The sequence below is a fragment of the Rhinatrema bivittatum genome, chromosome 5, assembly GCF_901001135.1.
Source record: "Rhinatrema bivittatum chromosome 5, aRhiBiv1.1, whole genome shotgun sequence".
NCBI lineage: Eukaryota > Metazoa > Chordata > Amphibia > Gymnophiona > Rhinatrematidae > Rhinatrema > Rhinatrema bivittatum.
Window position 1 is genome coordinate 37,412,151 of NC_042619.1, and position 27,827 is coordinate 37,439,977.

The 27,827-nt window shown below is 44.7% G+C and overlaps 1 protein-coding gene across 2 annotated transcripts; it reads right to left on the bottom strand.

Moving 5' to 3' along the window:
* Positions 1-1,520: 1,520 nt before the first annotated feature.
* On the bottom strand, positions 1,521-15,223 carry GEMIN7 (gem nuclear organelle associated protein 7). 2 transcript variants are annotated; one of them, XM_029602226.1, is made up of 2 exons: positions 15,069-15,223; positions 1,521-4,065 (listed from the first exon to the last, which is right to left on the bottom strand). In XM_029602226.1, the coding sequence occupies exon 2, from the start codon at positions 4,054-4,056 to the stop codon at positions 3,700-3,702; it is 357 nt and encodes a 118-aa protein (XP_029458086.1). In that variant the 5' UTR covers positions 4,057-4,065; positions 15,069-15,223; the 3' UTR covers positions 1,521-3,699. The 2 variants fall into 2 exon arrangements, with proteins under 2 accessions (XP_029458086.1, XP_029458087.1); XM_029602227.1 differs by having other exon boundaries at positions 1,521-4,099; positions 15,069-15,219.
* Between the last annotated feature and the right edge of the window lie 12,604 nt (positions 15,224-27,827).

A 27,827-nucleotide genomic window follows, 5' to 3' on the forward strand; every position in this document is an offset into this window, starting at 1 on the left:
CAAAATCGGAGCGGCCTCCGAGGGAACTTTCCTTCCACCCCCCGCACCTTCCCCTCCCTAACCCACCCTCCTGGCCCTATCTAGACCCCCCCCCTACCTTTATCTGAAAAGTTACTATTGCCTCCGGGCGGTAGTAACTTACGCGCACCAGGCCCCGACACAGGCCGCTGTGTCAGGGCACTCAGCCACGCCCCCGGACCACCCACACACACCAAACACACCCCAATCTGAAACCACGCCCCCGGCCGCCCCTTTTTATAAGCCCCCGGACATACGCGCGTCCCGGGGCTTGTGCGCACCACCGAACCTATGCAAAATAGGCTCGGCGTGCGCAGGGGTTTTTTAAAAGGGTTACGCGAGTGCCTTATGCGCGTAACCCTTTTAAAATCCGGCCCTATGTGACTATTGTGTCTGCCCTTATAATATTTTTTTATTTCCCCTTTTGGCTTCCTATTTCAGTTATTTTCTGGTCCATAAAGTTTCCCTAAGTCATTTTCTTAAGCTGAAGCGTGCGGGTTTAGAATTTTATCTTTCTACCTATAGGTGCTGATTATCGTCAGCTGCAAGTTTGTTTTTAGGGGCATCAGTGGTGCGCTGTATTGCTCATGTGCCGCCTTGCTGTTCGTTTCAGTAGACTTAAGTAGTCTATCGCCCATGAAGCGTCAAGCACTTGCTCTCTACCCATCATACCATGCCTCAGGTTGCTAAGCAACATGCCCACACAGCTCTGGCATGAAAGCAGCAGCCCCTCACCTAGGCTTTTGCCTTACAAAATAACAGAGAGCAGCATGTCCATGGGAGAGTGGGAACGAAAGCTGTGATCAGGTCCACCCTTTAGGCTTTGTTCTCTGGGTTAACTGCCTTGGTGCAATGTAAAGGTGCAAACCATACCCTGTCTTTCCCTTATGGCCTAGCAGTAAGGAATTTTTTTTTTTTAAACACTAGCATTGACAGACTTAACTCACTTCTGATTTACTCAAGAACATTAAAAAATGTACAAATGAAGTTTTCGTTTGTGGTGCTCATCTTTGGTGCCATCCTCCATGAAAATACCTGCTGGTGGCTGCCGATATAGGCTAATCCAACATTCATGATCTCCAGTCCTAGAGTCAAACGGAGAAGTAGCCTAGTGGTGTTAGCAGCGGGCTATGACCCAGGGAAACCAAGGTTCAAATCCCACTGTTGCACCTTGAACAAGTCACTTTACCCTGCAACTGCATCAGGTACAAAATTAGATTGAAAGCCTGTGGGGATAGGGAAATACCTCCAGTACCTGAATGGAATCGGCCAAAAAGCAGAATATAAATGAAATGGTTATGAAAGGACTCAGGTGGTAGAACAAAAGCTAATCCTGAAAACTTCCTCTTTGATGTCTTTAACACAATTGTTAACCTTTTTAACATGCTGCTTCTATCTAAAATCACTCTCACCTTTTATGTTAAATAATTTGGGATCCTTATCACATCCCCACACAAACATCAGACCCATAGATACAAAGTATAAAGATAACAAACTCAGGATGGATTCAGGAGGAATTTTATTATTACAAAAACACACCCATGATCTGCATCCCTATAGTAAAAAAGGATAAATATATCAGGAAAAAAAAAAAAAGTGACAAGAGCCAAGGAATACAAAAGTCAGGTGGAAGAGAAGCCTCATAGTTAGCAGAGTGGGCCGAGAACCAGCCAGGCTTCAAATCCTGCTTCCCCCAGTGCTGCTGCTTGTGACCTTGGGCCTGATTTACTAAAACATTTTTCCCATAGATGCAAAATGGGAGAAAATCTTTAGTAAATGACCCCTCCCGCCCCCTTACATAGTAAGCCCTCTTGGGCAGGGAAATAACTACTGTATTTGACAGTTACTCACCTTAGGAAAGGTGAGTAATAAAGTCTAGAATCCAAATCCAGTCCAGCTTCTATTGCGACGTTAAACTGGTGCTTGCAATCTGGGAGTTGAGCATGAACCATTGCCAGAACTGCAAGATGAAAACTCAGGAAACCCTCCCCCACCCAAAATTCAAGACAACTGTCTCTCTCCTCCTCTGTCCGAGCTCACACTTTGGAACAGTTATTCATGGGATGAACATATAGCTTCCTGTCGAGGGGGACACGAGTTTACTCCATTGCATGCATGGACGGACAGACAGACAGTCCTGCTTTTCTTAAAGAAGACACTAAAGACATCTCCATGTATGCAATAGGAACAAAGCCGAGACCAAGGCAGCGTGTCCCCCCTGCTCCCTGGACATGCGGTTTATGTGGCTCCTCTGGTTACAGAGGGCTTTCTGCACTTCAGCCTTCCACTCCCTTTAAGCTTCACTTTTGTTCAAGGGTATTTAACTCGCAAATGGAAAGCATTTCAAACTCTGTAGAGAGAAAGTTAAGGGAAAAAAACCCCCAAACGGCCGATCATGCATCAAGTCCTGCTGTAAGATGACCTACAAACCCTCCTGGGAACCAACGTGACGAGTGACTGGATGTAGGATAGTTTCATTTTGGCATTAGCATCTTCCCCCATTGTCTGTGTGCTCCTCCAAGACCTTCCTTGGGACAGTAAAGCCATTAGGAAAAACAAGAGAGATGTCCAGACTCATCACATTACATGTTACTAAATCTGCAAGCTGTAAATTTCATCCATTTTAATATTTCACTACAAAAGGAAAACCGAACACATTAAAATGCTGGAGATCATCACCATTCGGTATTTGCTCAATGGCATTTCATAGCCAAATCACTTTCAGTTTCAGTCTTTTCTTTTTTTATTGCCAGTGACTAAAAGACAATTAACATCTTACATTACAGGAAAAAAAACCCAAACAAGTGACTGTGTAGTAATTCAATTTACACTGACATTTTTATATTTCCCCTATCAACTGGAGACACTATAAAGGTCAAGAACAATCAACAAGGACGTTGTCCGAGTGAGGAACGAGGGAAGCAAACAATTAAAAAAGACAAGCAATGAAGAAAGCTGCAGAAAAGTTTGAGTACGTGTTGCGCTGGAGCTCAATCTGTTTAACAGCACTGATTTTTAAATGGACTTTGCGGACTGCCGGTTCACAGCTTTGTTGGTGGAGAGATGGAAGGAAATTCATAAAGACCGCATCTCCCATCATCTTCTCCCTAGTTAACAGCCAGTGGGACAGTATTTCCCAGGGCATCACATCTGCTGGAGACTAACCAGTTAGTTTTGCTCTGCTGTAAACCACTCTGGGTCCTTTTTTGGAAAAGGGCTGCATACGTATCCAAAATGTAATGCAACCTAGCTCTACTGATTTAACTACTTTTTCTCCTGTAATACTATCTATACTGCATAATACAGAGGAAACTACAACCGGTGGGAACTATTTCCAATTATTTCTGCAGCATGCACTCTTAATTGCCAGTCAATGCACAAAGATAACATTTTCAAAAAGAACCCAGAGCAGCCTGTAACATAGCAAATATATATATATATATATATATATATACACATAGACGGATGATGGCAATTAGCAGATGAGCACCTCTCTGCCTTTTCTTCTGTGCCAGCGTGTGTGACGGGCTAAGAGCTGGAAGGTGCACGAGATTATGTCTGGAGAGAGGAGCGGGGCTTTTTTTCCTCTGTGCCCCTGCGGTGGGCTCCCTCGGAGGATGTAGGGGATGAGGCCCAGCCAGCAGATCAGCGCTCTCTGTGGCTCCACGTCCCGTGCTGGGCTCATAAGTGAAACGTATAGGAGATGATGTCTGGGCAGCGGAGCAGGGCTTCCTTCTGCACGCCCAGCGGTGTCTGCAGCTCCGAGACCTGGAAGTTTAATATATCGATGTCGGAGGTGCCAAAGCATGCAGTGACTGTCACTCTCTCGTACATGGTGAAGCAGATGGGCTGTCCCACCATCGCCAAGAGACTGCGCAGATACTGCTCTCGCATCACTGTTCGCGCCTTCTGTTCTTTCTCAAGCTCCCCGCAGTCCTTCGGGCCCAGAGCCAGATACCGGGGGGAGTGCAGGTCGAAGCCGCGGCTGATGCCATCGGGTCCCCTAGGTAGCCGGATTACTGGGACGGGCACCTCCATCCTCGACTCCTGCACCGTGAAGAAGGGGAACAGTTGTCAGTGCCTGAGGTAAAAAAAAAAATACAGCTTGTACTATATGGCCAAATACCATGAATCAAGGTATCTTTGATCAGACAGATTCTGGCCATGTGTTTGGGCTATGCCTGCTTTATAGGATGCATAAAAATGTGCAATTCCCTTAGGCATAAACTTTCAGTTAAGTGTTTTAAATTTGATTAAAACCTTTTCCTAACCAACTAGTTGAAAGGTCAGCTCCTAGATCTGTCCACCATTTTACTGACAATTTAGGCAGAGAATCTATAACTTGCAGAAAGAAGTTTTGGTACAAAACAAGTTATAAATAACAGCTAAGAACTACTGGCAATCATTCAAGCACATGGGGCACGCGTGCCAAGAAAGTTGTAAAGCATCTGATTCAGCTACAGAGGGCAGAGTAGACTTGGAGATGTTCTTTCTTTCTACAAAGAAGACTAGAAAGGTAGAGAGAGAGCTGCCATTTTAACAAATTGGCATTCATTCGACATCTAGTAAAAGCACAAGAAGCAGGTAGAGAATTTTAAAAAGGGCCACCAGCATGGAACATCATGGGGCGGATTTAAAAGAGTTACGCGCGAGCGCAAGCCCCGGGACGCACGTATGTCCCGGGGCTTGCAAAAAGGGGCGGGGTGCGGGCTGAGCCTCCAGGCACAGCAGCCATTTGCCGTTGGCTGGCGCGCGTAAATTATGCCTGCCAGGAGGCAGGCGTAACTTCTTCAAGAAAGGTAAAGGGGGGGGGGAGGGGGGTTCCCTCCGAGGGAACGGAGGCAGGCTGTGCGGCTCGGCGCACGCAAGTTGCACAACTGTGCACCCCCCCCTTGCGTGCGCCGACCCTGGATTTTATAACATGCGCGCGCATGTTATAAAATCGGGCGTAGATTTGTTTGCGCCGGGTTGCGCGAACAAATCTGCGCCTGCGCGCAGGTTTTAAAATCTGCCCCTATCTGTATAATAAGCCTTGGGTGAAGAGACTTAAGATGCTAAAGGAAAGAGGAACATCTTAGCAAGCTGCAATTATAGGATGAAAAGATCATCTGAAGCTGGAGGGAAAAAAAAAAAAAAAGAGAGCCTTGAAATGGGAATGGGAGGAAATGCCTTCGCACAGAGCGCAAACTTTGAGCTTGGATGCATTGTCAGAACCCGAATTTGCCCGGACTAGACACAAAAGTGACCTTCATGGCGGGGCAAGGGATAGGGAGGCAGAGACCAATGGACACTGAGGGCGGGAAAAGTAATCCTTTTCTGGAAACATTTGCTGTTTTAATTTCAATAAAAAATACAACTCAGACAGACAACCTTAGAGCTCCGCCCATTTTTACTTCAGCTGCTGAACATGTAAACAGTTTACATTCAAAAAGTGTGCCAGGCTAAATTTATGAAAGCCTGGGAAGCGGACTTAGCTTTGCCATTTACGCCAGAAGACTGGGATACCTGCTTTCATGCTACCAGTCAGAGTGCTCTCTCAGCTTTGACCCTGGAAATTAATTATAACATTCTGTTTCGCTGGTATTATACACCTGCTAAGTTACATAACATGTTCCCTACGCGCAGTGTAACCATGGGCAGAGGGGGCACTATTTGCATGGGGTGGTCTTGCCCTGCCCTTACCTCCTTGTGGTACTGAAGATTGGCTTAAGCTGGTATTAGATGCTCCCATTACACTCTCACCTCGATCAGCGCTCTTACATTTCTCACTAACTGAGGTCTCCAGGCCCCAACATGTTATTTTGAAAGCTGTATTGCAAGCTGTTCGGGGCACTATTGCACGGGACTGGGGATCTACTATGCCCCCCCTCTTTTGATAGTGTTTTGCGCCGACTTCATTGGATATACTTTATGGAACGACTGACCGCTCTTCGGATGGATGAGATGGGCCGCTTTGATGAAGCCTGGCGTCTCTACTCACAGCCTGGAAACTTACAGGAGCGCTGCATAGCCCGCGGACGGAGCTCATGGCCGTGCCTCTCTTATATACTGGACACTAGTGTATATTTCCACCCAAACCCCCTAGTATAGGGGTGGGTTTGGATGGAAATATAAAAGCTTTCTTTCGGGAGACTTTATGATTTCATGGGTTGTGCTCTTTGTATGCTGCTCAGTATTGTTTTGACTGTTTGCTTCCGTGTCCCCTGTACCATTGGCTGTTTTTCTTACTCTACCTGAATAAAAATTATTAAAAAAAAAAAAAAAGTTGTGTGCCAGACTGGGTCAGACCAAAGGTCAGTCGTGCGCTCTACGACAGTGGCCATTCTCAAAACTACCTCCCATTTCATGTTCCTCTGTCCCAGGGATAAGTGGTGGGTGTCTCAGCGTTTAGAAACTTGTACTATGCTACCTTCTCTGGCAACAAAGTCCACAGCTCGATTGTGCACTCAGTGAAAAAGAAAATACACTTTCCAGTTTGTTTCCTATTTGCTACCTGTTAGTTTCGGGGAGTGTGCCCTAGCGTTAGTGGATGGGGTAAATAACCGTTCCCTATTTACCTGTTCCACCCCACTCGTGATTTTATAAACTACCCTATCCCCTCTTCTCTGAGCCGAATCGCTGCTTAACCTTTCTTCGTAAGGGAATGGTTCCATCCCTTTGACCAGTTGTTGTCGTCCTCCTCTGTACCTTTTCTAATTCTCGATATGGGGTGCCCAGAACTGCATACGGTACAACGTAGATCTCTATAGAGGCATTATGATGCTCTTCAGTTTTATTCTCCGTTCTTTTCCAAATAATTCTTAGCATCCTGTTTTTGACAGCTGCCGCACACCAAGTTGAGGACTTTAACCTACCATTGACAGTGAGTCCAACATCCTTTTCCTGCGTAGTTATTCCTAATGTGCAACTCAGTCTTTTGTGAACCTGTAGTAGTTGGGATTATTTTTCTCTTATGTGTATCACTCGGCATTTGACGACATTACATTTTATCTAAGTAAATATTTTCAACACAATGGATGAATTAATGGACCATCATAGGAGCGCCTGAGAAATCCTTGGCGTTTTAAGAAGTTTGGAACAGATATTTCATTGAGGAACTTCCTGTATTTAATGAAAGTCTGAATAGGTTTTTTAAATTCTTATATTCACAATTGGAGCCCCTGGAGCAGCGATTGCGAAACATGATATTGTGTCGGGCTTGGCAACATTGGACACACTAAAGGGGAAGTACATGGTTCAATTTATTATCACTACTAAAAAGTTTCAAAAGATAGAAATTTTTCATACAATCCTTGGACTGATGATTATATAAGACCCAGTTGGTTCTAAAGAACATAAATTTTGTTCTGAACCCTAGGGTGGTATGATGGACCATTAATTCATCCATTGTGTTGAAAATATTTACTTATTTTTTGCCTAGCCATACGTGTGTGCACGGCTGTGATTATTTCGTTTGCGGCAACATTGGACTTCAATTTTTGTGATTACCTATTATCTGCCATTTAGATGCCCAACTCCCCAGTCTTGTAAGGTCCTGCAGTTCCTCATGGTCTGCCTGTGATTTAACTACTTTGAATATTTTTGTGTGTCATCTACAAATTCGATCACTCTGCTCATCACTTCCTTTTCTAGATCATTAATGGATAAGTTAAACAACACTGGTGCAAGGACAGATCCTCGGGGCATTCCACAATTCACTTTTCTCCAGTGGGAAAACCAACCATGTAGTCCAACTCTGTTTCCTATCTCTTAACCAATGCCAATCCACAGTACGACATAGCCTCCTATTCCCTGATGTTTTAAATTTCTTGTGGAGTCTCTCAGGCAGGACTTTATCAGACGCCTTCAGCAAATCTCAATCCACGATAATTGATCGGGTCACCATTATCCACATGCTGATTTACATTTTCAAAGGCTTAAAAAATGCATTTGAATTTGAGTGTAGACGTGCCAAAGAGGCAAAAGCTATTAAGAACCTTCTCAAGTACTTAGAAACAAAAAACCTACAAAAAGAGTCAGGTGACTGGGGAATAAAAGGAGAATAAAACCATAGCAGAAAAACTAAAGGAATTCTTTGCTTCAGTCTTTACAGAGGAGGATGTCGGGGAGATATTCTTGAGAAAACATCATTCTGCAGTTTATATCGTACATCCAGCAGAGCATTTGGATTCATTTTAGGAAAAAAAAAACTATAAAACGATCTGCCATTTCATTTAGGGCGCTCCCTTTAAGCACATGCATTCATCTGGTCTTAACATGCGCATTTAGTGATCGCCTATGTACTAAGGCGCCACGCAGACCCTGAACTTGTCAGTATTAACTCAAGGCACATTAATGCCAACGCGCATGTAAATGGGGGCATCAGAACACAAAACCTTAACACTGGTACCTGCATATGTTAAGATGGCCCACCGAACACTGAAAAGCTCACTCTACCTCCTGAGAGAGAATTAACTTTTCAGCACGAGGCGGGCCACATTAGTGAGGGACTAAAGAGTTTAAGGAATCTCCCCCGCCACTGAATCAAATAAACTATCTGGGTTCAAGCCCCCTGCATGTTTCAAAGTATGAAGTGGCAGAGCTGCCAGACTGGTGAGGGGAAACAGAGCAGCGGGAGTAAGGCAGAGGGGTAGAGGAGACGGGGGAAGAGATGGCAGAGAGGCCGCACATTGGCAGCTCCTTTCCTCCTCACGCTGGGTTTCCCCGCATCCTACGCGCACATCTCCAGAGCTTCAAGAGCCTTTCGACTCCCTTGCCAAGGACACTGCACAAATGTACATTTCATATCCACGTCAAAATAGCTTCAGGTGTGCAGTCAGCAGAAATACCTGAGATGGGGCCTGGGCTGGTGCATGAGCCCTTTGAGAGATTCTGGTGGTGGGGGGGGGGGGGGGGGGGGAATGTGCTTGCCCTCTGCTTTGGGGGTTGAATAATGTATCCCCATGGCAGAGGATCTCTCCCTCTCTCTCTCTCTGAGTGGTGTTGTGATGGAGAACCTCTAGCTGATACTCAGGATTGACGGGAAGCTGGTTAAGTCTGGTGGGGGGAGTTTGTCGCTTCTTCCTTGCAGCTTGTGGCCAGGGCTCCAGAAATGCAGAGCTACTGAGCTTTAAAGGGAGGGGGGGGGAACCCCTTCCCGTGACCAGGGAAGATTAGGCCACAGGATTTGGGAGTACCGAAAGCTATTTATTATGAAAAGGATGAGCTAAAAAGGGAAGAGAAGTAGTACAGGATTAAATCAAAGCAAGAATGATGTTTCTAGTGCCAAGACTGACAGCTTGGGCAGAAATCCTTCCTGGGATCTAAGAGAGCGCTGCGTATGTCGGGTAGCGCTATAGAAAGGTTAAGCAGTGGTAGGAGAGCGCAGTCTATGGTCGATTGCACCCGAGTGCAATGAAAAAACAAGTCACCAGATAAAACATTTATTGAGACCCTCTCAGAGAAGGACGAAGCCCCTCCACCCAATTTCACACTCACCTCTTCTTACGGGGCTCCCTTATGTTCTGCAGCCAGCGTTGTTGGATGCGTGCAGTAGCGCTCTCACCCAGCCACTCAGGTTTTCAGAATCTCGCAAATGAATATGCGCGAGGTAGATTTGCATGCTCTGCCTCCGTTGTAAGGAATATCCTGAAAACCCGACTGACTGGAGGTGAGGGAGGGGAGAAAGTCCCAAGACCAATTTGAGCACCAGTTGACCAAAGGAGTGTGTGTGTGTGAGAGTGTGAGAGTGTGTGTGAGAGTGTGTGTGTGTGTGTGAGAGTGTGTGTAACATTCGATGCTCCGCTATACAAACTCTTTATGTAAATTCATGCACATCACAATGGTGAGTCACACAAATAAACTTAAATCTACTACATCAAGAATCTTTTCTTTTGTCTGATGAGCTTCTTGGGTCTAGAATATTAACACAGATATTTGCACTGGAACACATTTAGGGAGGAAGGGGTCCTGTGAAAAAGGGCAGGAGTGCATGGGGGCCACGCCACTCAGCGGCCACTGCTGCTGCATTCCTCCCCCTGAACTGCTAACGCTGCAGGGGCAGAGCAGGACGGCAGGCTCAGGACAGGAGAGGAAAGAAAGACCCGCGGGGGGGGGGGGGGGGGGGGGGGGGGGGGGGGGTGAGGATGGATTTAAGAGAATGCCAGGAGGACCAGAAGAACCAAGGAAACTAACACAGACAGACTCGAAACTTAAGTGGGATTAGCTACTGCACGTTTAATGTCAGATTGGGGCTATTCTGTGTAAATTACAGGCAAGCCTAAGGCTGTAGGTGGGTATCTAGAAACATGACGGCAGAAAAAGATTGTATGGCCCATCCAGTTTGCCTATCCGTCCAATTAATTTAGCCTTACAATTCTCATCACTTCCTTAATACACACCTTGTGTTTATTTATCCCATGCGTTCTTGAATTCAGATACTGTTTTTGTCTCCACCACTTCCACTAGGAGGCTGGTCCAAGCATCCACCACCCTCTCTGAAAAGAAATATTCCTAGGTTTACGCCTGAGTCTACTCCCTTTCAACCTCATCTCATAAGCCCTCATTCTAGACCCTCTTTTCCATCGAAAAAGGCTCATCTCCTGTGCACAGAAACCTTTGAATGTCTATCATATTTCTACTCTCTCACCTCTCCTCTAGGGTGTCCATGTTCAGATCTTTAAATCTATTCCCATACGCTTTAGAACAAAATACCACAGATCATTTTAGTAGCCACCCTCTGGATCAGCTCCATCCTGTTTATATCCTATTGAAGGTGAATTCTCCTGAATTGCACACAGTATTCCAAGTGAGGTCTCACCAGGAACCACCTATACAGGGGTATTACCACCTTCCTTTTTCTGCTGACCAGTCCTCTCCCTATGCAGCCAAACAGCTTTCTGGCTTTTACCGTTGCTTTATCCACCTTAAGATCACCAGATGCAGCCACCTCCAGATCCCGCTCTTCCTTTGTGCTTTGAAGAATTTCCCCTCCTATACTGTACCTTTCCCTTGGGGTTTTGCATCCTGAATGCATTACTCTGCATGTTTTAGCATTAAATCTTAGCTACCAGACCTTACACCATTCCTTGAGCTTCGCCAGACCCCTCCTCGTGTTTTCCCACTCCTTCCTGGCTGTCCACCCTGTTACAGTTTTTGGTATCACCGGCAAAAAGGCCAACCTTTCCCTATCTGGGACTCTTTAAAGGAGACTTTTCTGCAACTAGGGTGGAATCCATCCTTGCTTGCCACTGCTTGCCCCTAGGTCATTACTGCATGTGAAGCGTGTGCTGAGTGAGCCTGAAATGTTTGGGATGGTATTATCGGTCTTAAATGTCTCTCTCTTTATTGAGAGAAGTTATGTAGGACAACAATCCATTGTGGTATCATTTTATGTTAGCCTACGCTGTAGTCATGTTATCCTATTAGGATATGAGGTTTGTGTTTTGGAACTCACCCAGCACTTTTGGATGGAGTGAATAATAAGTACACATACACACAGGGATGCAGGCAGGAGTGCAGCATAGAACTACAATTGCGCATAGTACAGTGCACTTTGGCGGAGCGCACTGTTAGCCCGCATTTGGCCGCGCGTTTTCGACATGCTATTTTTACCCCTTATACAGTTTTTTCTGCTTTTCTGTACACTTTCCTGGTGCCGGCCGAAATTAACTCCTGCCTTTGGCAGGCGTTAATAGCGCCCGCAACATATGGGCCTATTAGTTATTCCCACGTGGAAATTATCGCAGCGATATTAAGTCGGAAGCCCCAAAATTAAAAAAAAAATAAATTTTAAATCGGCTGGCGGCCCGCGGGTTAAAAGATGGATGCTCAATTATGCTGGCGTCCGTTTTCCAAACCCGTGGCTGTCAGCGTGTTCAAGAACAGACGCCGGTAAAATTGAGCGTCGGCTGTCAAACCCGCTGACAGCCGCCGCTCCTGTCAAAAAGGAGGCGCCAGGGACGCGCTAGTGGCCCCAGTGCCTCCTTTTACCGCGGGCCCTCATTTGCATACTGGATCACGCGCCCAGGAGAGTGGCCTGGGCGCTCGCCTCAGAATGCTGGCTCTCCCGCGAATTTTACTGTATCGGCCCGTATATAGGTACACTGTGCTGAGCTCTGTACTAGAATTCGTGACCCTCGGAAAAGGACCTTGAAATCCTTCAGCTCAGTGTGCGGCTGCAGCCAGAAAAGCCAACAGAATGCTAGGAACAATCCAAAAAGGAATAGAGAACATCATATTAAATAAAAGGACAGTTATTTACCCTTTCAAATACTAATAAAACAGGGGACACGCCGTGAAAGTAACAACCAGCAGATTTAAAAACAAAATTTTCATTCCATGCACAGTCAAGCTGTAAAATCTATTGCCAGAAGACACGGTCAAGGCGACTAGCACAGCGGGGTTTAAGAGAGATTTGGACAATCTCACGGAGGAAAAGCCCATAGAACATTTTGATCCAGTGGTTCTCAACCTCTCTCATGCCAGGGACTGGCTGGCTACTCTTTGAACATTTCTTGGACCAGATGACCTGAGATTGATGAGCTGGGGGGGGGGGGGGGGGGGAAGAGAGGAAGGGGGAAAGATTACTCCACACACACACAGAAACCCCCCCCCCCCACAATGCACCCAGCTCCCACATCCTCAGGGGCCAGACGCCAGGGTTCCCAGATTCCTAGAATTATCATCGCTGATGGCCTATTTTCCACTCCTCTGGGCACTCTGACCCCTGTCTCCTCCTTTTTTTTCAAACCTCTGGAAAGACCAGGCTCCAAGCAAACCTCCACAGGGAACCAATCCCTTGGCCCTCTCACAGGCGGACGCAGGAAGGCACGCACAAACAATGGGCACCCAATATGAGCGCATGCATGTGCAACCACATCCCCTGTGCACTCGATGCAGTATTCAAATGAGCATAAAATCGAAGCGGCATAAAAAAAAAAAAGGTGCGGTAATGGAGAAATTACATCTCTGGCATGCAAATGTTTACTGCCTTGGGTGCAGAAACATTTAAATTGTGCATTCCTAACAAAAACGACTCGTTTACATGAAGTTACAGAAATCTGCAATGTGTGTTGTTTACCAATAGGAAAACAACCATCCGTGATTTTTTTTAAGGCATCCTTTAGCTAATCAGCATGCTCTGCTCCACTACCCATTATATACATTTTTTAAATGTTTTGTTCTAACCCCAAATATACAGGTTGATCTAATCAAAGGTACCAAGGTTAGGATACCCCCTTCACTTATTAATCAATCAAATAAAGAATTTTGCAAAGGATCAGGAACGCAGGTTATGCCATCCTTCATCTGCTGGAGTCAGAGAAATACAGAAGGATCGCAGGTGGCACACAGGGTTATCTGGTGTGCTTTTCAGCTTTTCTCTGACTCCATCTGCTGGAAGGGAGGCACAACCCAGCGGTGTGGATTGATCCTAGTACATACAGGGAACTAAATCTTATACTAATCTCTCTAAACAACCCCACGCTACAAGGGGTATATTTATCACAACTACAGAGAACCAAATTTATTATTGACTGAGAATAAACTTTATGCCACCTCCAGAACTGGAGTTCATTTTCCCACATAAAAAAATATGCATTGGGCGCATGGCCTCTGGGCGCACTTTTCTGCATCCACTAATGGCTTCGTTTACATATAGGCCGATACAATAAACCCACGCAGAAAACAGGCGCTCAGTGTCGAGTGCCAGCTTTCCTAACGCGCGCTCAGCCACCTCTCCTGGGTGTGCGATGCAGTATTTAAACGAGGGGTTACGCTAAAAAGGAGGCGCTAGGGAAAATAGTGTGCCCCTAGCGCCTCCTTAGCAGAAGAAACCCAGGAAAGGTGGCTGTCAGTGGGTTTGGAAAACGGACTCTCAGTTTTACGAGCACCCGTTTTCCTAACCTGACCCACCGACTCACTTTTTTAAATTTTTTACCTTTTGGTTCCTCCGACTTAATATCATCACGATATTAAGTCAGAGGACGTATAGAAAAGCTGTATTTTCAACTTTTCTGTACACTTTTTCAGGCCGCTCAGAAATGTGCAGATTGGGTGCACATTTTTTTTTCTGTATCTGGGGCGAATGACTAATAGCCTCATCAACATGAATTTGCATGTGATGAGCACTACTAGTTTAAGGGTGGGGGGAGGGGTTGGACATTCTAAACCCTTATTGCATAAGGGATTGTGGACGCACGTCCAACCCGGGTTAAACAGTGCATTCAGCCTGATGGAATTTAAATGCTTTGGGCGCTATCTGGTATGCGTTGTTAGGACACGCGTTGTAGACGCGTTGATCTCCTTACAGCTTTGGGGGGGGGGGGGGGGGGGGCTATGATTGTATGCATGAAACTCACGCTCAACCCCGAGTAAAACCCAGCATTTGACAGGCCAATGCAATATGGTGCACCTAGCCTGTAATTTGACCTGCACCACATCTTAGGGGTGCAAGACTGCCATTTCATCCCTTACCTTTGAAGACAGTTTGCCTCGAGCCCTTCCTACCTTCAAATAAGGATGGACTGTGGTAAAAAACAACAACCACCCATCAACAAGAGGGGGTTGCAAAAGCAGATGCTGGAGCAGATCAAGCATTCAGCTTTCTAATACAGCTCCCCCCCCCCCGTCTGTAACGGGGCAGGCAGGAATTAATAAAGCCGCAGAGCAAATCAAAGAAGCCCCTGCTCCCTAATTCATCCTTCCTGTTTCTTCCCCTCCCAGGCCGCCTGTAAGGGGGTGGGACAATGCAACCCTTAGCAATCCATCCAGTCATCAGTGCCTGCGTCTCACACAACCAAACAGCCTGACCCCCAGAAAGCCATCCAACCACCCCCAATCCCTGCTCCTCATGACAGCAGCCCAGGTGCAGAAGGCTCAAGGGGCCCGTCAGAACCCCACAAGTCCCGAGAGCCGCAGAATCAGCAACAGGAAACCCTTTAGCAGCTCTTTCACCTCTTTCAGGCAGCTCATATTATCTCATCACCCCTGCCCCAGCTGAGCTCAGGACGGAGAACAGTAGGGAGCTAGACTCCAACAACTAACAAACGGAAGGAGAAAAAACAACTTACCTTTTAGCCAGAAAATGACCATAAAAATCAGCATCTACTATAGTCACGATTTTGCAGAACTTAAATCTCAAAGGAAAGGAAAGGGAAGTGAGGTAGGGTGAAGGAGTGAGCTGGTTTGTTCTCAGAACGTTGCAGGGCGGAAGTGACGTGAAAACTGCGAAGCGGGAAGAAAGTGCAAACTGAAGGGCGGAAGTGTCGTCACGAGACAAGATGGCCGCTGGCTACCTTGTGAAACAAATCCATCTCAGTCTCAGACTCTCAGTGCTTCTCCGTGGATGGGGGTGAAACGCTGCCATGGAGCAGTGGTTGAAAACCTCTGGACTAAAGCACGCTATTATAAGAAAGATCTATTTTTTGGGAGCTGCCTAGTACTTGTGACCCGGGCCGGCCACTGTATTGAGACAGCATTTACCTATAGTTTTGCAGAACACTGAGATCTAAACTGTTTGAACTCTGTCGCACTGCTGCTGTTGAAAAGTTGTGTGTACTAAATAAAGTTTTTAAATCCTTCCTTGTGACCCCCACCTCTTTGTTACACTCAGCCAGGGCCAGTAAGGTGAAAAGAACCCAAACCGTGTCATGAAAGATAGAAGACATAGTAACAGGTGGAAAAGCACACCTGACAATTTGACTTTCCCTGCTGACTCTTCTGTATATTCATCCTTGGGCCCGTTAGTATTGCTAGCTCTAGAACAGTTTAATTTATCCACAAGAGTTTGTAGCACAAATAAGTCTGTTCTTGCAGCACCTTATCCTGAAGCCTAATTTCCCATGGATCCTTTAAAAGTAAATGTAACCTTGAAAATGTCAAATTATGTCACATTGGTTTCCATACCCTGAACAACTTTTCACATACATTTCAATGGTAGTCTCAAAAGTACATAATGCAGAACGCGCCACTTTTATTGTTTATCTGCAGGAAACATATGGGCAGCCTGTCGCAGCGGCGATCTCCTACCACCCTTCACTGTTTCCTGAGCTGGATGTTCGTTAGCCTAACAGTTCACTATAAAGGGTGAGCTACTCCTTTTGATGATGATGATGATGATGATGATAATAATAATAATACATTTCTGTGGCCTCTTTCCTTTTAAAGGGACAGATCACGATGTTAAAAAATGAAACGAAAAACCCCTCTGTGGCGTCATCCCTTAAAGGGACAGTTTCACAATGAATTAAAGAAAAAATAAAAACGCTGTGGCCTGAACCTTAAAGGGATAGGGTCACATACTGTAAAAAAAAAAAAAAAAGGAGGAGGAGGAGGAGATGGGAGAAATGGAGAAGCTGCCTCACATTATCTCCCCTGACTGGCCTTTATGCTGCTGCTGCCTGATATCTGTTGCCCCTTGCATACCACTGCTGAATTGCCTCATGTTCTGGTTTGAAACTTGCCAGTTCAACCCAAAGGCACATGAATACCTCTTGGGCTCCACTGCGCTTTTACCCTCTGTTCTGCCACAGCTCCTGAAGGCAGTGTTCACCAACATGCCTCATCAGACGGCAACCCTGGTAGTGATCCATCATGCCCCCACAAAGAGCTTAGCCCTGCTGTTAGACAGCAAGGTCCCTATGGAGTGCAGTGGCAGGAGCAGTCTGGTTAGGTGCCCCATGAGTCAGTGGGTGCTGTGGACCAACAGGAGCTAGATATTTGCAGCACTGAGTTAGGGCATGGATTCAGTCTCTTGAATTAGCTAGGGGAGTGGTAGTAGTAGTTATAAGGGTAGGTGTTCCTGGTGAGGCCTCAGTGGCTGTTACCCATGGTGGGCGGGGAAGGCGGTGTTGGGTACTGTAGGAGGTTACCTAAAGTGAATTGGAGTTGGAGGCAAAGCAGAAGTAATGGCTGGGAGAATGGGGCAGGAGGCAGGGAACTCAGGGATTGAAAGACAACCACCCATGATGATACCGAGCTGGCCTACAGAGATACTGAATCCCCAAACCCACCGGATCCAGCCCTTCAGCCAGGAGGGAACACCTGCAGTGGCCTGGTGTGCAGTCTCCATCCCCATAGGTGGATTGGTGTTGCAGGCCGAGGGCCATATTGTCCAGAGGGCCCAAGAGCCCAGGCTTTTGTGAATTTATTTATTTATTTATTTAAAATATTTCTATACCACTTGCTCAGAGGAGATCACAACTAACATAAAAATATTCAATATAAAAACATGAGATCAAAGCCACTGCTGCTGTGGATTAAATAATGCCATATTGCTCTTTACTTTCCTGTACAGGCCTTACCATCTTACTCTTCAAATTCTTGTTTGAATAGCCAGGTCCTTAGGGCCTTTTTGAACGTGATGGTGTCAGTCACACATCCCATTTGCTCTGGCATAGATTCCCACAAGGCTGGACCAGACACAGAATATGCGCGATCCCTGACTTCACCTCTATGTGCCTCAAAAACTCTTGGGAATTCCAATAAGCCTTTGTTTTGGGGGTATAATGTCTAGAACAGGCGAAGAATTAAGAGTGTAGAGTGAGTCTGGCCCTTACTCCCTGGGAAGAGGGAGGCTTATGTGAGGACAGGAGCCCATATGTTCGACCATTTGGCTGGAAACTCCTCTCAGATGCTGGGACATCGGAGAATGGTACCATGATCCTCTTGCTACACCCGGCTGGATTTGATCCATCCTTTATTCGTATAAGAAATATAGAGACTTGTTCTAGACAGAGGTACCAGAGAGCGCAATAGAGATTCAGGGCAGATTAACAGAGATGGTAGCCTCCATGAGTCTTCACGGAGAGCAGTCACATGCCCATTTTCATCTATTTCTGCCCTAACAGAGACACGTGACAAATTTGGGTGCAAATTTGCAGCAAATCCTCAAGCCAAGGAGACAAAGAGTATGTGAAAGAACCTCAGCCAGAAGGAACAATATTTGAGTCACTGACATGGTTGCTACTAGTGAGCTGGGGGGGGTGGCATTTCAGCCACCATACAAGGTACCAGTGGGTCACCAGCTTGAGACAAAAGCAAGCAGTGGAGCAGGAGGTGCACCTCTGACACTAGCTCCAGTGATAGCCAGAGCAACTCATTGAGTTCTATGACTTTGAGGGGCTATTCCACAACTGTCACTGCCCAAGGGAGCTCGTCCACAATGGGTTCCCCATACTGTGGAAGAAGGTAACTAGATATCTGTGGTGCAACATTAGATGGCATCATTATGCTGATATCTTCCACCTGCTTGAAGGGAGGAGGAAGTGTGGTCAGAGCAGGAGAGAGAGGAAGCATGAGAAATCCAGTAAGCTATTTCAAGGGACATGGTCAACTGGGTGAGGTCATTCACCCACTTGGCGACTGTGTTGAGTAATGTGTACCATTTTGAATTTCCCATATTTCATATATGGATGCTATTCTAGGGGTGCATCAGCAATTCAAGGGGCCTGCCTGGCTTAACTGCAATTAAGCCATCAGGTAAAAAATGGGGGGGCAATTCAACCGTGTCATGGCAGACACAGGGCATGAACCTGCAGCTGACCCACATGACAAACTGAACTAAATTACACAAGGTGAAATTAGAGAATTACCCTTTTCAGAGTCCTGGCAACCCTGTTATACAGGTGTGGAGTAGTTCCATCCCATCTGACGTCTATTGGCAATTTATTTATGTACTTAAAATGATTTTTTAATTGCTCTATCCAATGTTCGGAACGGGGTACATCAAAGCATTCATAAACGTACAAGCATATGTTAGACATTAAAAACATACATTGCCTGCATGATCATTATCAATGTATGCATCCCTGGAGGACTGCTGATTCCAGCATGCTTGCTGCAAGTGCTCAGCTGCACATGACCATGCTAAGTGCCCTCAGAAAGGAAGGAGACCTGGTGGCAAGTAGGATGGAGGTATATGAGAGCCCCTCTACCTTAGTACTTTGGCAGTGCCTGGAGTCTTGGTTGGCAGCTTACTTGGATAGGTTGGCAGCCGCAGATCTGTTGGCTGGGTTTAGGGATGTTTTTCTTATTCTGTGCAAGGGCTCCTTATGCCAGGCTGACCCCACAAATGCCCTGTCAACCAGCTGGCTTTCAAGCATTATGGACAAACTTGCCAAAGACGGCCTGCTGGGCTGAGGTGGACCCATGCCCAGTAAGGCCGTTTCATGAAATGATTGTGTCCCCTCTCGCAGTAGTCCCAAAAAAGGAACTTGGGAAATACAGATTTATCCATAGCATGGCCTATCCATAAGGCCACTCTGTTAATAATTTAATTCTTCCTGAGGAGTGCTCCGTTCAGTGTGCATTCTTTGACAATACACTGTCTTTGCTGAAGGAGTACAGAAAAGGTGCTCTCATGTCAAACTGACATTGAGTTGACCTTCTGCATATTCCCAATATTCCAAGATAGTTTTCATATTCTAGGCTTCCAGTGTTGAGGGAGTTTACTATTATGACAAATGCATGTCTATAAGCAGCTTTCTCTTGTGTGCCTGCTTTGAGATGTTCAGCACATTTGTTCATTGGCTAATTGTGGAGCAGGCTTGAATGGACAGGGTGGCTTCTTGTTTGTGGGTCTAGGTGGACAACGGACTGCATGTAGCTCTTTTGGAATTTCCAAGAACTGATGCATGATTTTGGGATTCCATTAGTCCCAGCCCCATTCACAAATATCATCTTCCTGAGTATAGAACAGGGCACAGTTCACATGGTTTCTAGACTGCTAGAGAAAAGCTGATGAAATTTGCACTGGTTCATGAGACTTGCCAGTAGAGCAGTGTCATCTTGAGAGATATGGGGTTCTTGATTGGGAGCTTGGAATTCGTACATAGGACTATGTCCATGGGCCACACATTTCTGCAATGTCTGCCTCCTGATACCAAGGGTGTACAATATGATTACTGTCGCACTCGGTTGGGAAAGGCCCTGAGGGAGGATTTGATGGCCTGGCAGTTGTTCCTCGCAGATTTTTTAATGGGAGTCTTTAAGTGCTTGACCTGTGATGATCTGGAGCCCTTCTCTGATGCACCTGGCGGAGGGGGGGTTAGATTTGGCATATATTTCCAGGAGGACTGGTGTCCTGCTACCTGACCCTCAGAATGAAGACAACGAGGTATCACCCAGAACACCACATTTTGGATTTGTTCTTGATTGTGGAATACCTTTGAGATGACTGTCTTGTTTGATAGGTGGGTTGTGTTTTGATGTGGTAACTTTGCCATAGTAAAGGTAATCAATGGCTGGTCTGCCAAACTCACGAGAGAATTTGTACTTGTGTGTGTGTGTGTGTGTGGTAAAACACTGGTGTGAGAGCCCAGCTTATGCCAGGGATCTGCAGTGAGAATTCTGATTCTCTTTCTTGTTACAAGAGTTTAAGACGCTGGCTGCGGCAGTGGAAGCAGAGGGATACCCCAGCTCCAGCGTACCCCTATAGTCGTTTAAGAGACAGCAGGGTAGTTGCTGCATTGATCCATTGCACCATCAACCTGGAAGGCCTACATTGGGGTCTGTGATGAAGTGGTGGCCTTCCTAAATGGCAGGTGATGGAAGAGGGGCCCGATCCCGCATTGGATAGTGCTTGATTATGTATGGGATGCAAGGAGGTGGAGAGTCTCCAGTGAAATCATGCATATGCACCTAGTTGAGATGGCTTTCTTCGTGAAAGCCCAGTACTGGCCTAACCCGGGGTCCAAATTCTACCCACAAATGGGGAGCGCCAATATTCAAAACACTATTTACTAACCCTATTAAAAGAGGACACTTAACCCCTGCACAAACAGGGCCAACCTGCAGACACAAAAAATGTATAAAATCTTTTGATTTGTCATACTGTTTTTGTATTTCTCTTTAAGCTCATTAGTCATCTTTATCTTATGCCTGTCAAAGCCTACAACAGTCTTCCCAGATCAAGAGGCGGTTGCATTTCTCTTTTGAGGGCAGTGGTGCTCACTCAACCTGCTGGCCCTCCCAACCAGCCTACTTTTCAGGATATTCACACTGAGTATGCATGAGGTGCATTTGTCTACATTTGATCTACAAGCTAGGTTTACGTGCATATTTTGATTTTTCTGAAAACCAGATCTTTTTCAGGGGTGGGGGAGGGAAGGGGAATCCCAAGGATTGGTGTTGATGGTCACTGCCTTAGAGCTAGCTGTATGCTCTGAGAACCGGGTTTAACTTTGTGCCCCTGCCACAAGGGAGTGTTACCTGCTGGTGGCAAGTCTCGTCCTGACCTGCTTCAGAAATGGGATCCTGATTCGGAAATAAAATCAGGGATGGTAACTTTCAAACCGGTGTGCGGACACACATTTGCACTCGTGCATCGGCCTGCGCCCAGAGATGCGGCTGTTTTATAACTTGTGTGCATAGACTCGCGCAGGTTGTAAGACAGCCTGGCCGTGTGCACGTGTGCCAAATTTTAAGTGGGCATGCAAATCCCACTTCTAGTGCGCAAGTCGGGGGATTTTAAAAGGGGCGCGCGCCCACACGCCATTCCCAGTTTACCAGTTCAACCACCAGTTTGCCCAGTTAATAGCTAGGTCCTCCAAGCCCCCAGTTTGATGGCCTACACTCCCCCCCGTTACCCTGTAAACCCCTCAGAAATGACTCGATCCTTTTATTTTTATGGCTTCCACCGCATCCATAGCAGAAGTAAAAGTTATGAGGCGGCAGATCTCATTGGGCGCCGGGGCGGGTAAGTATTTACGCACGCATCTCTTGGCCAGGCCCTGAAATGGCCATGTCCTGCTCTGCCCTGCTACTGTTTGGACATTTTTGAGCTATGCGCTGCGGCATTTCCGCACGTATCTGGGGAGCTTTTTAAAATGTGATCGGCCCGCGCGCGAACCCAACGTATTTGCACATCCCCCCGACTGATGCGGGCGCTGCGTTTTTAAAATTCACCTTTAAGTTTCCATCTGGGCCACGAAGTGCACAGAATGCTTTAGCATCAGACTGGACCTCTAGAAAAGTAGATTAAGAGAGCTGTGTAATCATTCATTTTTACATTTATTTATTAAAAAATATTTATTACCCACAGGTCTGAAATCCTTGCTCCCAGTGGAGTACAACATAACAGCCATAATAAATAAACAGAAATAAGAAAAGAGAGTCATCCTATAATAAAAATGTGTTACAGAAGTGAAGACTTATAAGACAAAACTCTTTCTATTCAAAGGTCTGAAAAGCACGATTTAAAAAAAGAAAAAAGAAAAAGGGCATTCTGTTATTTTCTAAATGTCAAATAATCCATTTCTAAACTCGGATCTTCCGGAAGTGCCTTTCAGAACGAAGGCCCCGTAGCCAAAAAGGCAGGAGCCCTTGTGGCACTCAAGTGTGGAACTTGTAATCTCATCGTGTTTGGTGACTGAAGGTTTCGGGTGGGAACATAAACCTGGATCAAATCGCATAAAAAGCTCAGGGCCTTGATTATGAACTGCCCGATTTTACACCGCCGAGTAATGCATTAAAAATGGAAAACTATCTTTTTTATGAAGAATTCATTGTTATGAAGTGTAAAACCTTGAAAGGTTTAATAATAAAATTAATGACATTTTATAAACTAGAGTGCATTTACAACAGTGCCCACAGGCATCGGAAAGGAATAAGTAAGACACATCTAGTACGAAATATACATCTGAATATTTTTAAAATAATTGTATGTGCTTTATTCTTTACACAAATAGAATGAATGCATGGAATATTTACACTTAGCAGACGTACGCAGTACAGTTTCTGTGACCCCTGGTTGGATTTTGAGTAGCGCAAACCAGAGGTGGATTATGTAACATCCCGTCAAAGAGAAGCACATCATCAAGATGTCATAAATATAGCAGCATATACAGCCTTGTGCATTTTAAAATCCAGAAGATCCTGTTCAAGCTAAGAAAACATGGAAATCAACCAGGGAAACATGAATTCTGTTCCACAGGCTATCAGCAATATCATTTGTTCTGCATCTTTCCTGATGTTTTGCTAAGGTTATTACTCCTTCCCATTTCAGTTTTGGAATTAGGACAGGAAAGATGAATTCCAAGATGTAATGTTATTCGGTGATTTAACATACTTATCCAGAAGCCCTGATTTGCTGTGCTAAAAATTACATGCCCCGAGTTACCAGGGTTGACTAACCTAAGCATCTTGTTGTGAAAAAATAAAACAAAAAAAACCTAAAACTTCTGAAAGGCAAAGGCTTTGCAATTATTCTTTCTTTTATTTCTCTGTGATAGTTATAATCTGCATACTTCACACCTAGCTGTAGCACCTGATGTCTGTAGACTTAATTTCCTGCTTTTAAAAGCTTGGTCTAGATGTTTTACTGGATTCAGACTGGTGATGTCATAACCTTATTAGAGTACTGCTATAATTAGATAATTAGGAATCACCAGTTAATTAGATCAATTTCAAACTTCCATTGTTGAAAGGCAATAATGTGTAAGGGTGGTAGTAAATTTATGAGTGTGAGGGGGTTATGATATTGCATAAATATTATAATCTATATCATCTCTATAGAATTTTCATTTTTGATTTGTTGTCAAGACAGATTTGATGTTAGGTTGCTCCACATAACTCAAGGGAATTGTCCTTCATATTTAAAATGTTAAAAGTAATAAAGCTAACTAGCTCATAATCATTTTGTTGAATAGATGTTAATGTAAAAAAAAAAAAATGAGATCAGGGACAGGACAAGAAAGTATGTGTCTTTCATCAGGATGGTCTCCTGTCCCCATTTGATAATTTGTATGAAACATTATCATCCAATTTGGTTTACACAGTGGAAAGGCAAAGAGATATCCAATAAAATGTGTGCCTCATTAAGACCTGCTTCTTCACACAGTTGGAGACCTTGGCTTCAATTCTGAACCTTCAACAGAAGCCAGAGTGGTTTTTAGTCAGGTCTGGTGTACTATCGTTTATGGCAATTTCCAATGATTACTGTTGGAATTACCGTTTCCTGGAAGCCACATCACATTAAAGCTTATTCACTTTTGGGAAATTGTGATAAGAAAAAGAAGACTCAGAAGAAATGCTGTTGTAGACCGCCAACAGGGTGGTACGCAGGTGCCAGGGAACAGATAGCTTGTAGTTAACAACTATGATTTCTGTTGGCCTTTCAGTTTTGTGGTGACCTTCTGAGCACTGCTATTGAAAACGGAAAGATTGCTTTCTGAAATGGTTAAGCCCTTGCACTAAGGAAAAGGAACTAGGAAAGATGAGTAATTTTGCTGAAGCGTTATGGACAGACAACTGCAGTGTGAAAGAACAGGGTTAGAGCTAGAAGCAGGACCACTGTGTACCAACAGCAGAATGCCGAGAGAAGAAGGAAAAAGAACGAATAGAGAATAACAATGCTTTTCAAATCTGCACAAGCATAGCACTATGTCAACGTAAGAATTCACGGGTGGCCATTAAGCCATGATAATTTTTGGTTGCGCTTAAGCTCCTGTGGTGCTACACATTGTGCCAGAACATGAGAAATAGCACCAGTGATCTGATCTGGCACTTTTCCATAAGGGTCCACTGTTTTGCATTTTATTTTACGATATTGTTTTTTTTTTTTTAATCTATCTGTAGCAAGCTGTTTTGTATTAATATGATTTGTTTCTTACTATGTTTAGCAATGTTAGCACCAATGTGGTCTGAGGCTCCAAGACTGTTCTATTGTTCCTTCTTTTTTTTTTTCATTACAAGTCAGAACTGCTGCAACACAAAGATCGTCTAGAGCACCATGTCTGCATGACATAAACTGCAAAACATCAAGACATAAAACATATGGAGGAGTCAAATCTGTATGGGAAATTAGATCCATCATCGGTCTTCTCCATGATCTGTCGTACAATACCTACAAAGTAAATGCAATGGCAACTCTACAGTTGGGAGCATCAACAACGGACAGAGTAACCACCAGAAATCATCAACCAAGGACTCATGGGAAAACTTGATTGTACTTTTGCTAGGGAAACCATGCCAACCAGTAAAGTGCAGCAGATGACAAAACAAAAAACATTTGCTAATATTTTTTTTAAAGAAAACCTGCATGCATAATCGAGGATGAAATAATTTAAAAACAAAGCTGGAGGTCAGAACGGACTTGCCTTACATTACCTGTTGACATATTTAAATAGCACAGGCCTTGAACTTATGGGAAAAAAATCACAGCAATTGTCAAATGCTAATGAGGGAGAAGCTACTGCTGCCAGGAGGAATCAGCAGAGGTAAAATGGAATGAAAGCTCTTGGCATTACACAAGAAAATTAGGTCAAGATCATAGAAAATATTTTACAGTTTAGTTCTGTTTTTCTTCATAAGAGAAAAACTTCTTTCGAGTCATTCAATATTTTTCCTGGAAAAATTATCATTTTAAAATAGTATTTAATTTTTTTTTCAAGAAATATCAAGGCCATCTACATATTTCTTGAGTAGAGATTCAAATTTGTCACTGGTATTTGTAAGTTTTTTTTGTTAGTAAAGCAGAGATAAAAACACAAAAATTATGGTAAGGTTTTACCTTACCCTTTTGGATACAGCAACAATCAGGATCTAAGAGGTTAAATATCCTACAACTTTGCTACCATGCTCCTGGGTTATGAAGTCACTGGTAGGCTTGATTCATCCAAAATCATTTTGGGGAAAATTTACAGGCACAAGGTGTTCATTGTATTTGGAAAATAAAAATAAATAATGTCAGACAGCAACCCTGCATATTTAGGGAAAAATATAAAACTCCCAATATTCAGGTTTTTAGATGAGCCTCTGTTCTGATTCCAGAATATGGTATCAGATTCAACACTCTATGCATGAACCTTGTTACTCCTTCCAGTTACATGGAGCTGGTCTTATTTCTTAGTTACATACGGGCCGATACAGTAAAATTCGTGGGAAAGCCGGCGCTCCGAGGCGCGCGCCCGCTCTCCCAACGCGCGCCCAGGCCACACTCCTGGGCGCGCGATCCAGTATGCAAATGAGGGCTCGCGGTAAAAGGAGGCGCTAGGGACATTAGCGCGTCCCCAGCGCCTCCTTTTTGACAGGAGCGGCGGCTGTCAGCGGGTTTGACAGCCGACGCTCAATTTTACCGGCGTCGGTTCTCGAACCCGCCGACAGCCACGGGTTCGGAAAATGGACGCTGGCATAATTGAGCGTCCGTCTTCCAACTCGCGGGCCGCCGGCCGATTTAAATTTTTTTTTTTTAAATTTTTAATTTTTTTTAATTTTGGGGCCTTCGACTTAATATCGCTATGATATTAAGTCGGAGGGTGTACAGAAAAGCAGTTTTTTCTGCACACTTTCATGGTGCCGGCAGAAATTAACACCAGCCTTTGGGCAGGCGTTAATTTCTGAAAGTAAAATGTGTGCACTGTACTGTATCAGCCTGAATATATGTTATCAGCTTAAGCTGACTGCAGGACCCTCATTATCCTTTTCAGATATGTGGAGCTGCCCTTGTGATGTCACAAACAGGAAGTTGGGCAAAGGAAGCCCGTCACCCATGCTCCCACTGTGACGTCAGCTTGAACTGAGAGCAAGAAGCCCACACTTCAGTAGTCAGACATCCTCATTTAAACATGCTCAAATCACTTTTGCAACCCAGCAGCATAACACTCACTGGGGAAAAAGGAAGTGAGAAAATGTTTTTGAATTGTTGAGAGCAGAGTTGGAAAGAATATCTTTATATTTGCAATGATAATGTGTTGGATTATGTCCTACAGAGGTTAGCGGAGACTTGCACGTGTGTGATAGGATCCAGGAGGGCAGGGGTCACACTTAGTCTTGGGGCTAAGTGCTCGCATAGTCCCAACAGCCCTGGGGCATGTATTCTCCGAATGGGAGGGGGAGGATAAACCTGCAGAGCCCAAGGGTTAGGGGTTACTTCTTCCTGTGGGTACTGTTTCACTAGGCGTAAGCTGGTCAGGTGCAGGTACTAGAGTAAACAGGCCGGACACACTGCATGGGTGTTCTCTCTTAAAAGTTTACTGCGAAAACTCTTCAGATTAAACTTATTCCTTGACATCCATATCTAGACTAAGATTTCCACCAGATCAGATTTTGGGTCGGAATATCTCATCCTCCGTGGCATGGAAATGTGAAAATCCCAGGTGGGCTGGGGTCTTCTAGATATGGACAAAATTTCCCTTCCTAAAAAATACTCAAGGTACAGTTATCCAGAAATTCCAACTCTCAACTCTGGTGGATGTCTCCAGATGAAAAAAAAAAAAAAAAATCAAATTTTACTAAGCTATAAGAAAGGAAGTCCTTTCCATGACTGCAGGAGTGGAAAGGGGAAGCGTTTTCTCACTCACTGTAAATACTTTCCTTGTTGTCTTTACTGACCTCATGCATGGCTGTATGTTTGTACGGAGGCAACTTAGTTTTTCTGTATTCATGGTATTTCATGTGGTCATGTGCTAGCAGTATTATTATTACTATTTTTAGGAAGGATAGCTATTCATATGACCATTAATAAGGATCATTTTGGAAGAACCCGTTTAATAGTTTGCAGGTTGCTATCCTTTCAGCTACTCATGATGTTATAATATTATCACATGCCGTTATCTACCTCTTGCTCTGCATTCATTTGATTCTAGTCCAGGTTTTAATGTAGCCAATTTCCATAATATAACTATTGTTGGCTGTTTATCTTCTACAGTAACTGTATGCTTTCTTTCTCTCATACAGAATGGAATCCTTGTTGTCCAGAAGATAAGAAGCAGGGGAAAAGCAGAGGATTCCTATGTCACCAGGAGACATATGGACAGGTGACTTCCTAGAAAACTCCTACTTTCCCTTGGCACAGCCACTGCAGTAATGAAACAGTTTTGTTGGACATCCTT

Coding starts and splice junctions, on each gene's coding strand:
- GEMIN7 (XM_029602226.1), bottom strand. CDS start 4,056: ATGGAGGTGCCCGTCCCAGTAATCCGGCTACCTAGGGGACCCGATGGC.